Source organism: Cutaneotrichosporon cavernicola (assembly GCF_030864355.1).
Source record: "Cutaneotrichosporon cavernicola HIS019 DNA, chromosome: 4".
Lineage (NCBI taxonomy): Eukaryota > Fungi > Basidiomycota > Tremellomycetes > Trichosporonales > Trichosporonaceae > Cutaneotrichosporon > Cutaneotrichosporon cavernicola.
The window spans coordinates 1,229,994-1,242,993 of NC_083396.1; the positions used below are offsets into that span (position 1 = coordinate 1,229,994).

A 13,000-nucleotide genomic window follows, 5' to 3' on the forward strand; every position below is an offset into this window, starting at 1 on the left:
AGGCTTTGTTGTTACATCCTTAATCGACATACATTCAACGAGTTGAATTGTAGCTAGGCAACAACAACAATGTCAACTCAAGGTGGTCCGGAGGGTAAGTCGACCTAGAACGAACTGACAGCAGGCGAGAGCGCCCTCCGCCTCCGGATCACCCACATTATGAGCTCGCAGGCCCATCCCCTCGCCTCCCTCCGTGCCGACTACGTTCCCCCAACGCTACCGACCGCCGTGCCGCCCGGCGTCGTGCCGTCCTCTTTCCCCGTCCTCCGAATTTTCGGGACGACCACCTCAAGGCAAAAGATATGCGTCAACGTCCACCTGGCCTATCCGTACTTCTACGTCCCGTTCCCCATGGACAGCATGGACCCGCTGCGTCCCGAGCGCGTCGTACGCCTATGCCAGCGCTTCGCGGTTTCGCTGAACCACGCCATCTGCCTCGCGATACGGCAGAACCCGACTGGTCCTTCAGCCATGGGCGCCTTTGCAGGTGGCACTGACCCGCGACATCTGCACGTTCTGTCGGTCGTTCTGGTGAAGGGCATCCCGTTCTACGGGTACCACGTCGGATACTCGTACTGGCTCAAGGTGAGCCTTGCCAACCCTAACCGTATGCGGGTGGCAGTCGAACAGCTCCACAAGCCCGTCGTCTTGGGCAAGGTGTGGCAGCCTCACGAGGCGCATCTCTCCCACGTCCTGCAGTTTATGTGTGACTTTGACCTGTACGGCTGCGGGTGGCTCGACCTCTCCGGCGGCCTGTTCCGCCATCCTCTCCCCGAGGTCGGGGAGGAGGATCCTCCCGGCTGGCTCACGTCCGAGACGATTCCGTCCCACATGGCTTATTCACCCAACATCTCCCCGCCGCGAGATACTTATTCCTCCCTCGAGATCGATGTTCTCCCGCACCAGATCTTGAACAGGTACCGCCTCGCCGAGCGGCCGCTGCACCAGGACTTCATTGAACTCCTACACCAGCCGCTGCATCCCGAGGAGAAGCTCGTGCCGGCCATGAAGGAGCTTTGGGAGGACGAGCGGCGGCGACGAGCTGCCAAAGGCCTGGGAACCAGCGAGGCGGCCTTGCTCCCCGTATCGGGTGGAGGTCGGGGCCGTTCCATGGCCGAGCTGGGGTACAAGGTTGATGGGTCGGATGTCGAAAACCATGGCGGCGACTGGAAGATCTCGCCGGAACTCTGGGATATCCTCGAGGAACGAATGTCGGTGGAGCGACGCCGTCGAAGCCGCCTCACGTTTGACCAGGTGAGCCACGCATTGCAGACCGGAGCGAACGGAGAGCGGAAGAAGTACGACCGGTGGATTATGACTGCGTTCGAGGCTGTTTCGGCTGGCTGGCCCAAGCGCACACAGACCCAGAAAACACAGAGGATAAGAAGCTCGCCACCGAGTTCGCAAGCCCCACCGAGTCCTCCACCAGAGGAGGAGGAGGAGCACAACCCCTTCGAGTTTGCGACGCAGGCGTCACAGGAGCACGTCGAAGCTGAGGTTGACGCCACCCAAGTCCAGGAAGATGATGGAGAGGAGGCAGAGCCAGGTGAGAGAGAGCACCTCATGGCTGTAAGGGAGGCCGAGGCGTTCCGCGCAACCCAAGTGGCGATCGGCGACGACGACATCACGCGCTTCCTGAAGACGCAGGTAGGGGAGAGCCGCGTCTCCACGCCAGCGCTGGACACCTCTCCCAGCAAGTCAGGTAGCTCGGCTCGGCGGCGGGCGATCGAGGAGGCCGGCTTCGGCGACCTAAGCGCCCTCGCCATGTCGCCTGCCCGCCTCTCCTCCCCGAACCCTTATGCGCCAAGTACGCCTACGCGGCAGAATGGTGGTAGCACGCCCCGCTCCCTCGTGCGTAATTTCTTTGCTCAACACTCGTCGCGTGTCGCCACGCCAACCAAGCCGAGACTCTCACCCAACACCGTCGTGCTCCCCGAGACCAGGCGGTCGTTTACGGCGTGGACACCAAGCCCCCAGGAGGCAGAGTCAAGACCCGTCCAACATAAAGAGGAGGAAGACCACGTCCCGATGCTCACGGAGATCAAGGCGTGCAAGACGCCAGAGCTGCCGCCGCCTAATGCGCAACCGTCGCCTCTCATCCCTTTCTCAACGCTCAAGCATGCGCTATCGCCTACCCTGCTCACCAGAAGACCCGGCCCGTCGCCGACGATGCTGAACACCGCGGTCGACGCTACACCAACACAACAACGCCTGAACGCGGCTGACGCCCACGCGACACAGCGCCCGACGAAGCGCGTGCGTCTTTCTAGTCCTACCCAGCCTTTTCCTGCCCTTGCCAATCCGAGTCAGTCTTCCCAGACCTGCCATTCCTCTCACAAGTCCCATCCGTCCCACCCCTCACATCCCTCTCGCCCGTCCCAGTCTTCCCAGCCCCACCCCAGTGGTGGAGAGACGTCCAATTCGTCGGGGCCAGACCTCGCCTTGGACGCGTGGACGTTCGCAGACGCACCACCACCCAAACAACACGTCGTTGAGTCCATGGCATCCTATGGACTTGACACGGTCGAGTATCCGACCCCGTTTTACTCGAATCCCGCGGACGTGCCACCACGCCCGAAGCAGTTCGCAGGGCGGGTGTTTAATGTCAAGACCAACACTGTGGCTGAGCTGCCACCATTTGAGGGCGAGGCGACACCGCGGCACTGGCTCCGTACACGGCGTGCAGAGGGCGATAGGGGGAGCTCGAAACGTGGCTGGGAGTATGGCGCGCCTCCACCCTGCAAGCGAGTGGTTGTCGACTGGTGTGCGAAAGAGGATGCCGAGGAAGCCAGGATCAAACTCGCTGCATCGCAGCTCGCAGGCCCCACTCAGAAGAACAAGTACGGCTTCAAGCTGACGCAGAGACTCGCACGGCGCGAGCAGCAGAACATGAGCGTGCTTCTGCTCGAGGTGTTCGGTGAGCTCCCGCTCGCAGATGTTCAGCTGACATCAGCGCCCTCCCGCGGGCAACTCCTCCCGGACCCGGCTGAGGACGAGATGGCTGCCGTCTTCTTTTGCTTCCAGAACGATGATGAGTCGCTACCGGACACCGTGAACCATACAGGATATCACGCTGGGTATGTGCTCGTCGGAAGTGAGCAGACCGCCGAACGACGGGCGCGCCTCGACGGCATCCCGTGCTTCTACGTCGAGAGCGAGCTTGACCTGATCAACTGGGTGATCGACACCGTTCGCCAATGGGATCCGGACGTGCTCGCGGGGTGGGAACTGCACAACGCATCGTGGGGGTATCTGGCGGCCCGCGCGTCGCAGGGGTTTGGCACAGACTTTGCCGACGACATCTCACGGCTTGTCTCAAGCAATGGGCCGATCCGGAAAGACGCGTACTCGGAGCACCATACAAGCGTGTTCAAGGTCGCCGGGCGGCACGTGTTAAACATCTGGCGCATCTTGCGCTCGGAAGTCACGCTGAATATCTATACGTTCGAGAATTGCGTGTTTCACGTACTTCGACAGCGTATACCGCACTTCACTGCCGGAGCGCTCACCGCGCTATGGCGGAGCAAGACGCCAGATCACACCGCCCGTGTCCTCGGCATCCTCTTTCAGCGCGTTGTGTTGTACGCTGAGCTGATCGACGCGGCCGAGGTCGTATCCAAGAACGCCGAGTTCGGGCGCGTCTTCGGCGTCGACTTTGACGCCGTCGTCTTCCGCGGTTCCCAGTTCAAGGTCGAGTCGTTCCTCTTCCGCCTCGCCAAGCCTGAGAGTTTTATCCTCGTCACGCCCTCCCGCGCCCAGGTGGGACTGCAGAATGCGCCCTTCGCCGTGCCCCTGATCGCCGAGCCCGAGAGCAAGTATTACTCGCACCCAGTCATTGTGCTCGACTTTCAGAGCCTGTACCCCTCCGTCATGATCGCGTACAACATCTGCTACTCAACATGCTTGGGACGCGTGGAGAAGTTTAAGGGTACGGACAAGTTTGGATTCACCGAACTCAAGGTGTCGGACGGCATGCTCGAGCTGCTGAAAGACTACTTGACGGTGACGCCGAACGGGATGGTGTTCGTCAAGCCGGCGGTAAGGAAGAGTCTACTGGCCAAGATGCTCGGCGAGATTCTCGACACGCGTGTCATGGTCAAGCATGCGATGAAGGGTGCAAGGGGAGATAAGGCGCTTAACCAACTCCTCAACGCACGCCAGCTCGCCCTCAAGCTCATGGCAAACGTGACGTACGGCTACACGTCCGCGACTTATTCTGGCCGCATGCCGTGTATCGAGATTGCTGATTCGATCGTGCAGACTGGCCGCGAGACCCTCGAGAAGGCGCAGGAACTTATCCACTCGCGCCCAGAGTGGGACGCCACCGTTGTTTACGGCGACACAGACAGCTTGTTCGTCTCACTCCCCGGCCGGTCCAAGGAACAGGCCTTCAAGATCGGGCACGACATTGCGCGCGCAGTCACGGCGATCAACCCCAAGCCCGTCACACTCAAGTTTGAGAAGGTGTACATGGGCTGCATCCTCATGGCGAAGAAACGCTACGTAGGATTCAAGTACGAGCGCCCAGACGAGACGGAACCTTCCTTCGATGCCAAGGGCATCGAGACGATCCGGCGTGATGGCTTCCCAGCGCAGGCCAAGCTCGAGGAAGTATGCCTGAAGATGCTCTTCCGTGGCAACGACCTGAGTGAGATCAAGGCGCATTGCAGGTCGGAGTGGGGCAAGATCCTCGCTGGCCGCGTCTCGATCCAAGACTTCATCATCGCAAAGGAAGTGCGTTTGGGGACCTACTCTACAAAGGTACCCCCACCTCCGGGCGCGGCCGTGGCGTTCCGGCGTATCCTTAAAGATCCACGCGACGAGCCACAGTACGCCGAGCGCGTGCCCTACGTCATTTCCAACGCCGAGGGCCGGCGCCTGATCGACCGCGCTCGCACGCCCGAGGAAATGCTGGCGTCACGCTCACTTGGTATCGACGCAGAATACTATATCCGCAACCTCCTTATTCCGCCTCTCGCCCGTATCTTCAACCTCGTAGGCGGCGACGTCGAGCAATGGTACGACAGCATGCCCCGCGCCCGCGCTGCTAAGCGGTACGGCGGGGTTGCGGCGCGCATCGACGCGCATTTTGCCTCGCTGCATTGCCGGATTTGCGGGGACGAAGGCGGACCCGTTTGTGTGGCGTGTAAACGAGGCCCAGACGTTGCGGCTACGGCGCTGCTGGGGCGCGAGAACGCCGTACAGGCCCGCGCGAGGGATTTACATTCCATCTGCACTTCTTGTTCTGGCACGCCGCCAGTCGAGACGGTGCTCTGCAATAGCGCAGACTGCCCAGTCATGTATGCGCGGGTCGTGGCGGAACGGGATGCAGCCGACGCGGCTGAGGCGCATGGCTTGCTGGCTCAACTTGAGTGGTAGCCTGATCCACACTGTATCATATCCCCCTGGCACACAACATAGCTTTGTTTCCTACAACGTACTGTACTGATTTGATGATGTTGTTATGCAATTACTTGGCCACAACGAGGCAACTGCTCGACATGCTCCCGCTCCAAGCGATCCAACAAATCCAACAACCCCCCTCCAACCCAAGCCTTGGGTTTCGCCAGGGCCGCCTCGCTCGCTACATTCAGCTCGGCCTACGCCATGGACCACGTACCCCCCTCGCCGCCGCCGTACCGCCGCATATCCCACTCGACAACAGTCCGCTCCGTGCCAGCATACAGCCAGTCACCACTAGGATCAAACGCAATCCCCGAGATACCGTATAACCCGCCGTCGACACCGCGTCTCGGCCTGCGGGAGGGAGGCGGAGCAGCGCTCGCCACCTCGAACGGCACCTCAACACACACGTGCGTCTGGAACGTACGCGCATCGACAATGTGGATGCGCGTCAACTCCTCGCTGAACACGAGTAGGTCACGTGACGCGCCCTCGGGCGAGAACTTGACTACCCGCGCAGCTTCGAGGCCAGACTGCGAGCCGACTGGAGGGTCCATCGTACGATCGTCCAAGTCGCTGTACCGCGATCCTTGGGGCTGAGTGTGGAAGATGGCGAGCGGCCGCGAAGAGCGGTGGTCCCATACCGTCACCTGCCCGTCCTGGCTTGCGACGGCGAAACGCCGCCCGTCCCGGCTCCAGCTTGTGCTGAAGCCCGAGTCTGTTGCTGCATTGTACACGCCTATCCGCCGGAAGTTCTGGCCTCCATCGAGCACCTCGTGCAAGAACACGTCGGTGCTGTCGCCAACAGTGACCATTGTGCGCAAGTCCGGACTGAGGGAGGAGTGGTTGACAGCCAGCTTGAAGCGCTGGCCGCCAATGCTTGAGAGTTTGCAGTCGCCTTCCTGCGGAGGCGCCGGCGCCAGCCCAACATGCGCCTCTAGTTCGGCACGGCGCTGGGCGCGCATGCGGAACCAGATCCGCTCGTCGCGCTCCCCCGCCGGCATGCGGGCGCGGTAGTCGGCCAGGCTTTCGCCGGGGTATCGCGAGCCGCGGAGGGTGACGTCTTCTGTACCCATGCGGGGTGGCGGACTGGGAGGTGAATGCAGATCCTGCGCGAGGATGCCCTCGTTCAGCCCGATGCTGTCGTACCCTAACGTGCTGCCAAAGAGTGCGCGGCGTGGCGGCAGTGGTGGGAGAGGAAGGAGCGCCCGCCCGTCGAGCGCGTAGCGCGGGTCCCCACCCTCGGTGCGGCGAAGCGCGCTCGTCGGCGCCAGCTCCCACTCTGTGCCCCTGCGTTCGGGTTCACGCTCCCGCGGCGGGGCGCGCTCGTCGTCCTCGCCAAGTCGGCGGAGGGAAAACATCTTGACAGTCTTGTCGTTGTTGCTCACGAGGATGCGCGGCTCGTCTACCCGCCGCCGGTGCGAGTGCGAACTGCCCACACTCGCCGGCGAAGCGCGTCCCTGCGTGACGACTTGGGGTTGGCGGTGGTACTGTCCAGACAGCCGCCGGAGGCCGGACGGTATAGTATTCGGGTAGGTTGCGACGCTGCTTGCGGGAGAGAGGGTCTCGTCCTCCTCTTCCTCCTGGAGGTAGTCCATGTACTCGTCGTCATCGTCTGCGTCTTCGCCTGCTTCGACGTCAGAGTCATCAAGCTCATCTTCGTGGCCACGAGCATAAGCAGCGTACGCGCGCTTCCACTCGGCGCGGCGCATCGCCCAACCTCGCGGCCAGGACGGTAGGATGGTGATGGCGTTGTTGATCGAGCGGCTCGGCAGGGTGAGGGTGAGTGTGAAGGGCTTCACCGAGCTGTCGAGACGGTCCTTGCCACTGACAGGAATGTCGGTCATGAACAGTTCGCCCTTCTGCCCACCGCACGCGAGGATGCCGTCGCTGGGGTCAGCGGGGCGTCTAGGGCGCAGAATATATCTACGCACTTGGAGGTAAGACATGTCGGTACAAAGGAGAGTTTGGCCAGGCTGTTCATGTAGCTCCGTGCGCCGCCGGGGTTGTCGTCATCTTCCGTCCACCGCTGATCCTCAATCGCTGTGCCGTGGGGGTAGAGGACGCGACCGCGCTCGATGGGAAGCACGAGGTCACGTAACTGGGGGTGGATGATGGTGATGTTGGCTGCGCGGACAGACGCCGGCGCGGTCGACAGGTCGCGCAGCTCGGACGAGTCATACTGGCCTGGTGAGTCACTGGGGTTAGTCGCTTGTGTGGGGTTGGGGGGTTTGGTAGTTGGGGTTTGGTTTAGGAGAGGGGATTTGGGAGGGGGGAGAGAAGGGCGGGGACGGAGGGCGCGGACGGAGGGCGAGGATAGGAGGAAGTGAGAGAGGAGGGATGAAGCGAGAGCGACGAAGAGGGAAGACGGAGACCGGGAAGTGTAGGTATTGTCGACACCAGAGCAGAGAAAGGCCGTCGCCACCAGAGATGCAAGGAGGAAGGTGACGAGCAGCGACGGCGGGAAGTGTACAGTGGCGGAACGCCTCGGCATCATTGTGTGATGGGAGTGATGGGAGCGACATACCGAGTCATTGTTGGTCGCGTTGGTTCGGGTGACCCAAGAAGACAGGACTAGTTGTCTACAAGAAATGGAGATGAAGATGAAGTGATGGGATATCAAGAAGGATGCAAGGGAGATATGAAAGGGATGAAGAGGAAGAGGAAGAAATTAGAAAGAGTGATGGGATGCGGGATTCGTGTACGAACCAATGTCATGTCACGAGACGTCTACGCATGGCGCAGTTGCGCATGGTGTGGGTGCAGTGCATTGGTTCATGATTCAAGGTGCATGGTACATGACAGGCCGAGATACGCGTGTGGAGCCCAACAAACTAATAGGGCCCCATCCAGGCCATCCAGTCATGATCCTGCAGCCTGCAGTCATACAATCATGCAGTCATCGACCAAACAGGGTGCCAGCCTGTCAAGTCTACGTCATACTTTCGTCTCCGATCAATCTTACCGCCACAATAGTCAAGGGGCTAAGACTCGGTCTTAAGCCAACGCCACACTCACTCATTACAAACTCTATGCCTTAATGTTGCAGCTGTACAGCCACACAGCTGACACGCTATTACATCGACATGCAAAGGATGATACAATATGCAAGGAGGAGCGTCCATAGCCTCAGGATGACGAACCTACCTCGCTCGTCTATCAGCTTACAATCGGCTATTTCGTCAGCACAGACATTCTAGAGCTTCACTCACAATCCATGATCCCATGATGGCGACCGGGATGCCGTAGCGGTCACGCCGGATCGTGATGCTGAAACACGTCTTGATGACGCGGAACTCTTCCTCGATCGTTCCGTGTTGTGGACCGCTTGGGCCGGAATTCGAAGACATAGCTAGCGACGACATGGCTAGCGAGGGTGGTAGGTGAAAGTCTGGTACTGTCGTCATGGCTTGTGTCGGGCCATGGGCTGGCGTGTTACCCTGTGTTCGCGCAGGTTGAGCTCGCGTGAGCGACAGGGGAATCTTGAGCGTGCAGTACGTGTAGAGTGAGCTTTGGCCTGACAAGTCAGCGGCCTGTGCGCGGTGACAAAAGATGCGAGAAGACGAGTTGACGAGTGGAGCCAGAAGCCACACTCAAACCAAGTCCTGAGTGTAACCCCGGTCAGGTCGCCCGATGATCGTCCGACGCCGTGAAACTTACCCTTCTCAAACGCTACCTTTCCATAACCCTCCCAGTAGCGCACTGCGCTGTCCTCGTCCATGAGCTCATAAACACATAGCTGGCCGTTGCGGAACAGCGGTGCTGGAATGCCCGTGAGCTTGGCAAACTCTTGATTGGCCTTCTGGATTTCGCCTGTGCGGCGCCAGATGCACGACGGTGTGTGGATGGACGCGAGGGCACGGTCATACTGGAGCATGAGGCGCTCGTTGGCCTCCTCAACAAACACCAAGTCCAAGTCGGTGAGCTCCTTGGCGATGCGCCGGAACCTGGGCCGGAACGCCTCGAGCGCGGCGAGGATGCGTCTGCGCGACTCTGGCGAAATACTGCTGCCACTTGGTGGAGGCGGAGGTACCACTAGCCGCTTGCGCTCGCCGTTGTGCCCCTTGGTTGGACTGCTCGCCCGCGAGCCCTCGCGTGCGCCTGCGCGCCCGCTGTCCATCCACCTGTTCATGCGCTCGTAACCCTTGATGTAGTCGTACGGCTTGAGTAGCCCGGCTTCGTACTTGGCGCGGATGACCTGAGTGAGTCGAGACGCGCGCGAACCGTTCGGCTGGTCGGCGGCCGCGAGGAGGTACTGCTCGATGCGCGAAATGCTCGACAGCGGTTCTTTGCCTTTGTCTTTGCTCTTGCCCTTGAGTTCTAACGACGACGGGCCGGCAATTGGTTCTGTCGAGTTGAGCTGCGGTCCTGGTTGGTTATCTAGCAGCCCTGGGGGCAATTGGTGTGGGTCTAGTGGCATGCTGTTCGTGCTGCCATTGCCGTTATTGACGACCTGTGAGAGCACGTCGACAAATCCGCCTGGCAAACTTGGTACTCGCAATGTCTTGAGCATGTCGCTGGACGTCAGCAGTTGCGCACGCGAGCACACGTACGAGAGGATGCCAAATTCGGCGTTGGTGTGTACACCCCATCCATCCGTCAGGCCGGTCGACGACTGTCTTGTCATGGCATCAAAGCTGAGCGCGTCATGCGCGTTCCCGTTGGCGTCTGGCAATAGTGGCCAGCTCGACGAGCCAGCGTCATATAGCTGGTCCTGCGGCTGATCCGGAACCTGGACTTCTGGGAGGATGGGCTGTGGCTGCGACAGCGGGGGAGGAGGTGGAGCGGGTTCTGGTTCCGGCTCATTCTTGACTGGCATGGATGCGGGCGGCGTGACGTCTCGGCACAGATGTGCAATGTCGCGCTTAATGCTGCGTGTTAGTCTGAGCTAGCCTCTGGCTGCATGATCATACATACCATCGTTCACAGGGCCGTCCACCTTCGCAGACCATATGGCTGTTGAGTTAGCTGACTTGTTGAGCGGGGTAGAGCCAGTCTGCATGACTAGGCTCGCACGCACCTGCGCCGGCAGTAGACGCATGCTTTGCCTCCCTTGCGCTTTAGCTTCTTGGCCTTTTGGGGGGCCTCGTCTTCTCTGTCGCGTTTGATGGTCATGGGTTTCCAAGATGAGGCAGATTGTTGTTGACGTTGTAATGATTGTGTACCCTGCGGACGCACGGCGGTTGACATTATGTTTTGGCGAGACGAGTCGGCCATGCGGGCAGCGGCGTAGAAGCGCTATGAATCTGGCGACAGTGGGGGGGGCCTAACAAGGGTCAAGGTAGGCCATGAGCCGAGACGGGATGCGAGGTGGCGAGCGTGTGGGTGAGCGGGTAGCACAGTGGCCAAGATTGGGATGGGAAAGAGTGGGGGGAGGTTGAGTGAGAGGTAATAATGGTGACGAGAGGAGGATTGAGATTGAGAGTGAGCAAAGTGTGGATGGTGGTGAGGCGGCGCAAGTAGATCAACCAGGGCAGTTGAATGATGGCCTTCTGGGCTATGGATGGGCCTTGGTTTCACTACTATACCAAGTTACCTGTCTCAGTAATCCCTAATTGTCTAATCACTAATCTATGTTAAGAATACGTTGTTGATTTGACGAGATACGTTATACCTCGGATAAATATGCAAATACCGGCTGGTATCCTTCAAGTATACCGAGTAGCCGGGTTGTGATCCGTTGTATGTAACTGCCTATAACGGAGGCGGAGGCGGGATGACCTTTTCAACAAGCAAGTCAAGTAGAAAGTTAACCTACGTTGCCCCTCGCCCTCGCCCTTGCCCTCGTCCTCACTCCTCGCACCCGATACTTCTCGCTCGCTTTAAACAGCCACAATCCGACTATTACTTGACCCGCTCCCCCTGGCCCCTGCACTTGCTATTGTCTCCCCAGGATCTCAAGGTGAAATCGTCGGTATCCAGGGTAAGAGGTACATGAAAGTAGTGCATCCGAGCGGATCATTAGTCTTTTCACGGCACTTGGCCCCAATGAGTTGAGATTATCAACACTCTCTCACTACGTACTCTTGACTTGGTTTGCTTGGTCCGCTTGGTCTAGGCCCTGGAATGGACCTCACTCTTGCCGTATCAGGCTCGCCTGTAATGTCACCGTGTCAATATTGACACAACTGCACTGTAGTGTAGTGTAGTGTAGTATACTGTACTGTACTGTACTGTACTGTACTGTACTGCACTGTACAACCTTTGGAATCACATCCATAGCGCCTAAGTCGCGTGCATGCCGATCAGTTCCCTACCAAGAACCCAAAGCAGAGGAGGTGCATGCTGGAGGCGTGCCGGCGGCGCAGAAGCGTTACTCTATCATCTTCTTCGGCTTACATCTATCTCGTCTACCTCATCCGCCCGCCTCCACACTCCGTTGACCGCTGTATCTCCGACTCCGAAGAATCAACGGGAACAAATTGGTCCACACAGACACGGAACTAAATATTCACTCGCCGGAATCGGAACATCTGCAGCATCCGATCACCAACCGACCCGACCTCAAGCAGCGAGCAACAAATAGAGTCAGGAAAGTGAGTGGATTGTTGACGAGAGTAGGATTCGAACCCACGTCCGACTGTTTTAGACAACAGAGGTTCGAATCCCATTGAGGTTCCGGGACCTGTTTTGGGAATGTAAACCCCACTTTGCAGAACAATTTGGATATCTCTCCTCTTTAAGAGTGAGTAACCGGATGTGCATCTACACCTTTACACAGCGCGAGACCGCTCGGCCATCTCGCTGATGAATTTAGCGGTTTTTGGGTGGGTATTTGAGGCACCACCGAACAGACAGGAGCATTGGCGTAGTCCATGGAGGCATTGGAGGCATTGGAGGCATTGAAGACTGCTGCGTGTGCTTCTCTGGGTGTACAACAAAGTTGAGGGTCGCCTTTTGCTGGGACCGGTGGAATATGGTGCTTGCGAGACCCGTCGACTAGAGCAATTGACAAAGGTTCAAGAGAAATCCACGAAGACGGGCCGTGTTCAGGGCAGTTGCGTCGCTCTGTAATTGAATTTTTGGTATGAAGGGATGTTTGTGTCGGTTGACGGTCGGGAGGACGTTGTAGCAGTATGTGGCAGTGAAGTTGAGTGCCACATTCCCAAGCGGAGGTGGAAGTGTATCTACCCCATTGCGATTTCACAAGTACGTAGATAGTCGCGATGTACGGAACGGAAGGTAGGCACCTCGTAATTAAGGTGACTTGCGCTTTGCCTTTGGCATAACGGGACGGATGATGCTCTAGCGTGGCCCCCCAGAACTCCGAGATCTTCAACGCAGGACACTCTCTGAGGCCGAGTGCCAGAAACTCCGACTAGCTGAGAGATCCTATTCCCCAGTCTCGGTTCTGGCATCGGTCAACGGTGAGAGAAGGAGCGGCTGCGTCGCAGACTGTACACCACATATGCACATCCCCCGGCTGAAGATTTAGCAAACTGTCCCAGTTGTGACAGCTGGATATGTAACCACCGACAGGCGATGTCGACAATCAGAGCCTTCTGGACAGATCGCAAACATGAAGCGTGTTCACGGTGTTCAAGATACAAGTGCTTTGTCAGACTCGAGACGGGCGTACAACTCCCATTCCGCACTT

The 13,000-nt window shown here is 58.9% G+C and overlaps 3 protein-coding genes across 3 annotated transcripts; 1 reads left to right on the plus strand and 2 right to left on the minus strand.

The window, feature by feature from the left end:
• Positions 1 to 69: 69 nt before the first annotated feature.
• Positions 70 to 5,379, plus strand: REV3 (uncharacterized protein; the record flags this gene model as incomplete). The annotated part of the gene is made up of 2 exons (XM_060600318.1): positions 70 to 94; positions 125 to 5,379. The coding sequence occupies 2 exons, from the start codon at positions 70 to 72 to the stop codon at positions 5,377 to 5,379; spliced, it is 5,280 nt and encodes a 1,759-aa protein (XP_060456924.1).
• Positions 5,380 to 5,600: 221 nt separating this feature from the next.
• Positions 5,601 to 7,938, minus strand: CcaverHIS019_0404800 (uncharacterized protein; the record flags this gene model as incomplete). Its single annotated transcript, XM_060600319.1, has 3 exons — positions 5,601 to 7,293; positions 7,338 to 7,601; positions 7,931 to 7,938. The coding sequence occupies 3 exons, from the start codon at positions 7,936 to 7,938 to the stop codon at positions 5,601 to 5,603; spliced, it is 1,965 nt and encodes a 654-aa protein (XP_060456925.1).
• A 594-nt stretch (positions 7,939 to 8,532) lies between these two features.
• On the minus strand, positions 8,533 to 10,518 carry CcaverHIS019_0404810 (uncharacterized protein; the record flags this gene model as incomplete). The annotated part of the gene is made up of 6 exons (XM_060600320.1): positions 8,533 to 8,559; positions 8,616 to 8,920; positions 9,064 to 9,920; positions 9,957 to 10,274; positions 10,321 to 10,359; positions 10,424 to 10,518. The coding sequence occupies 6 exons, from the start codon at positions 10,516 to 10,518 to the stop codon at positions 8,533 to 8,535; spliced, it is 1,641 nt and encodes a 546-aa protein (XP_060456926.1).
• Between the last annotated feature and the right edge of the window lie 2,482 nt (positions 10,519 to 13,000).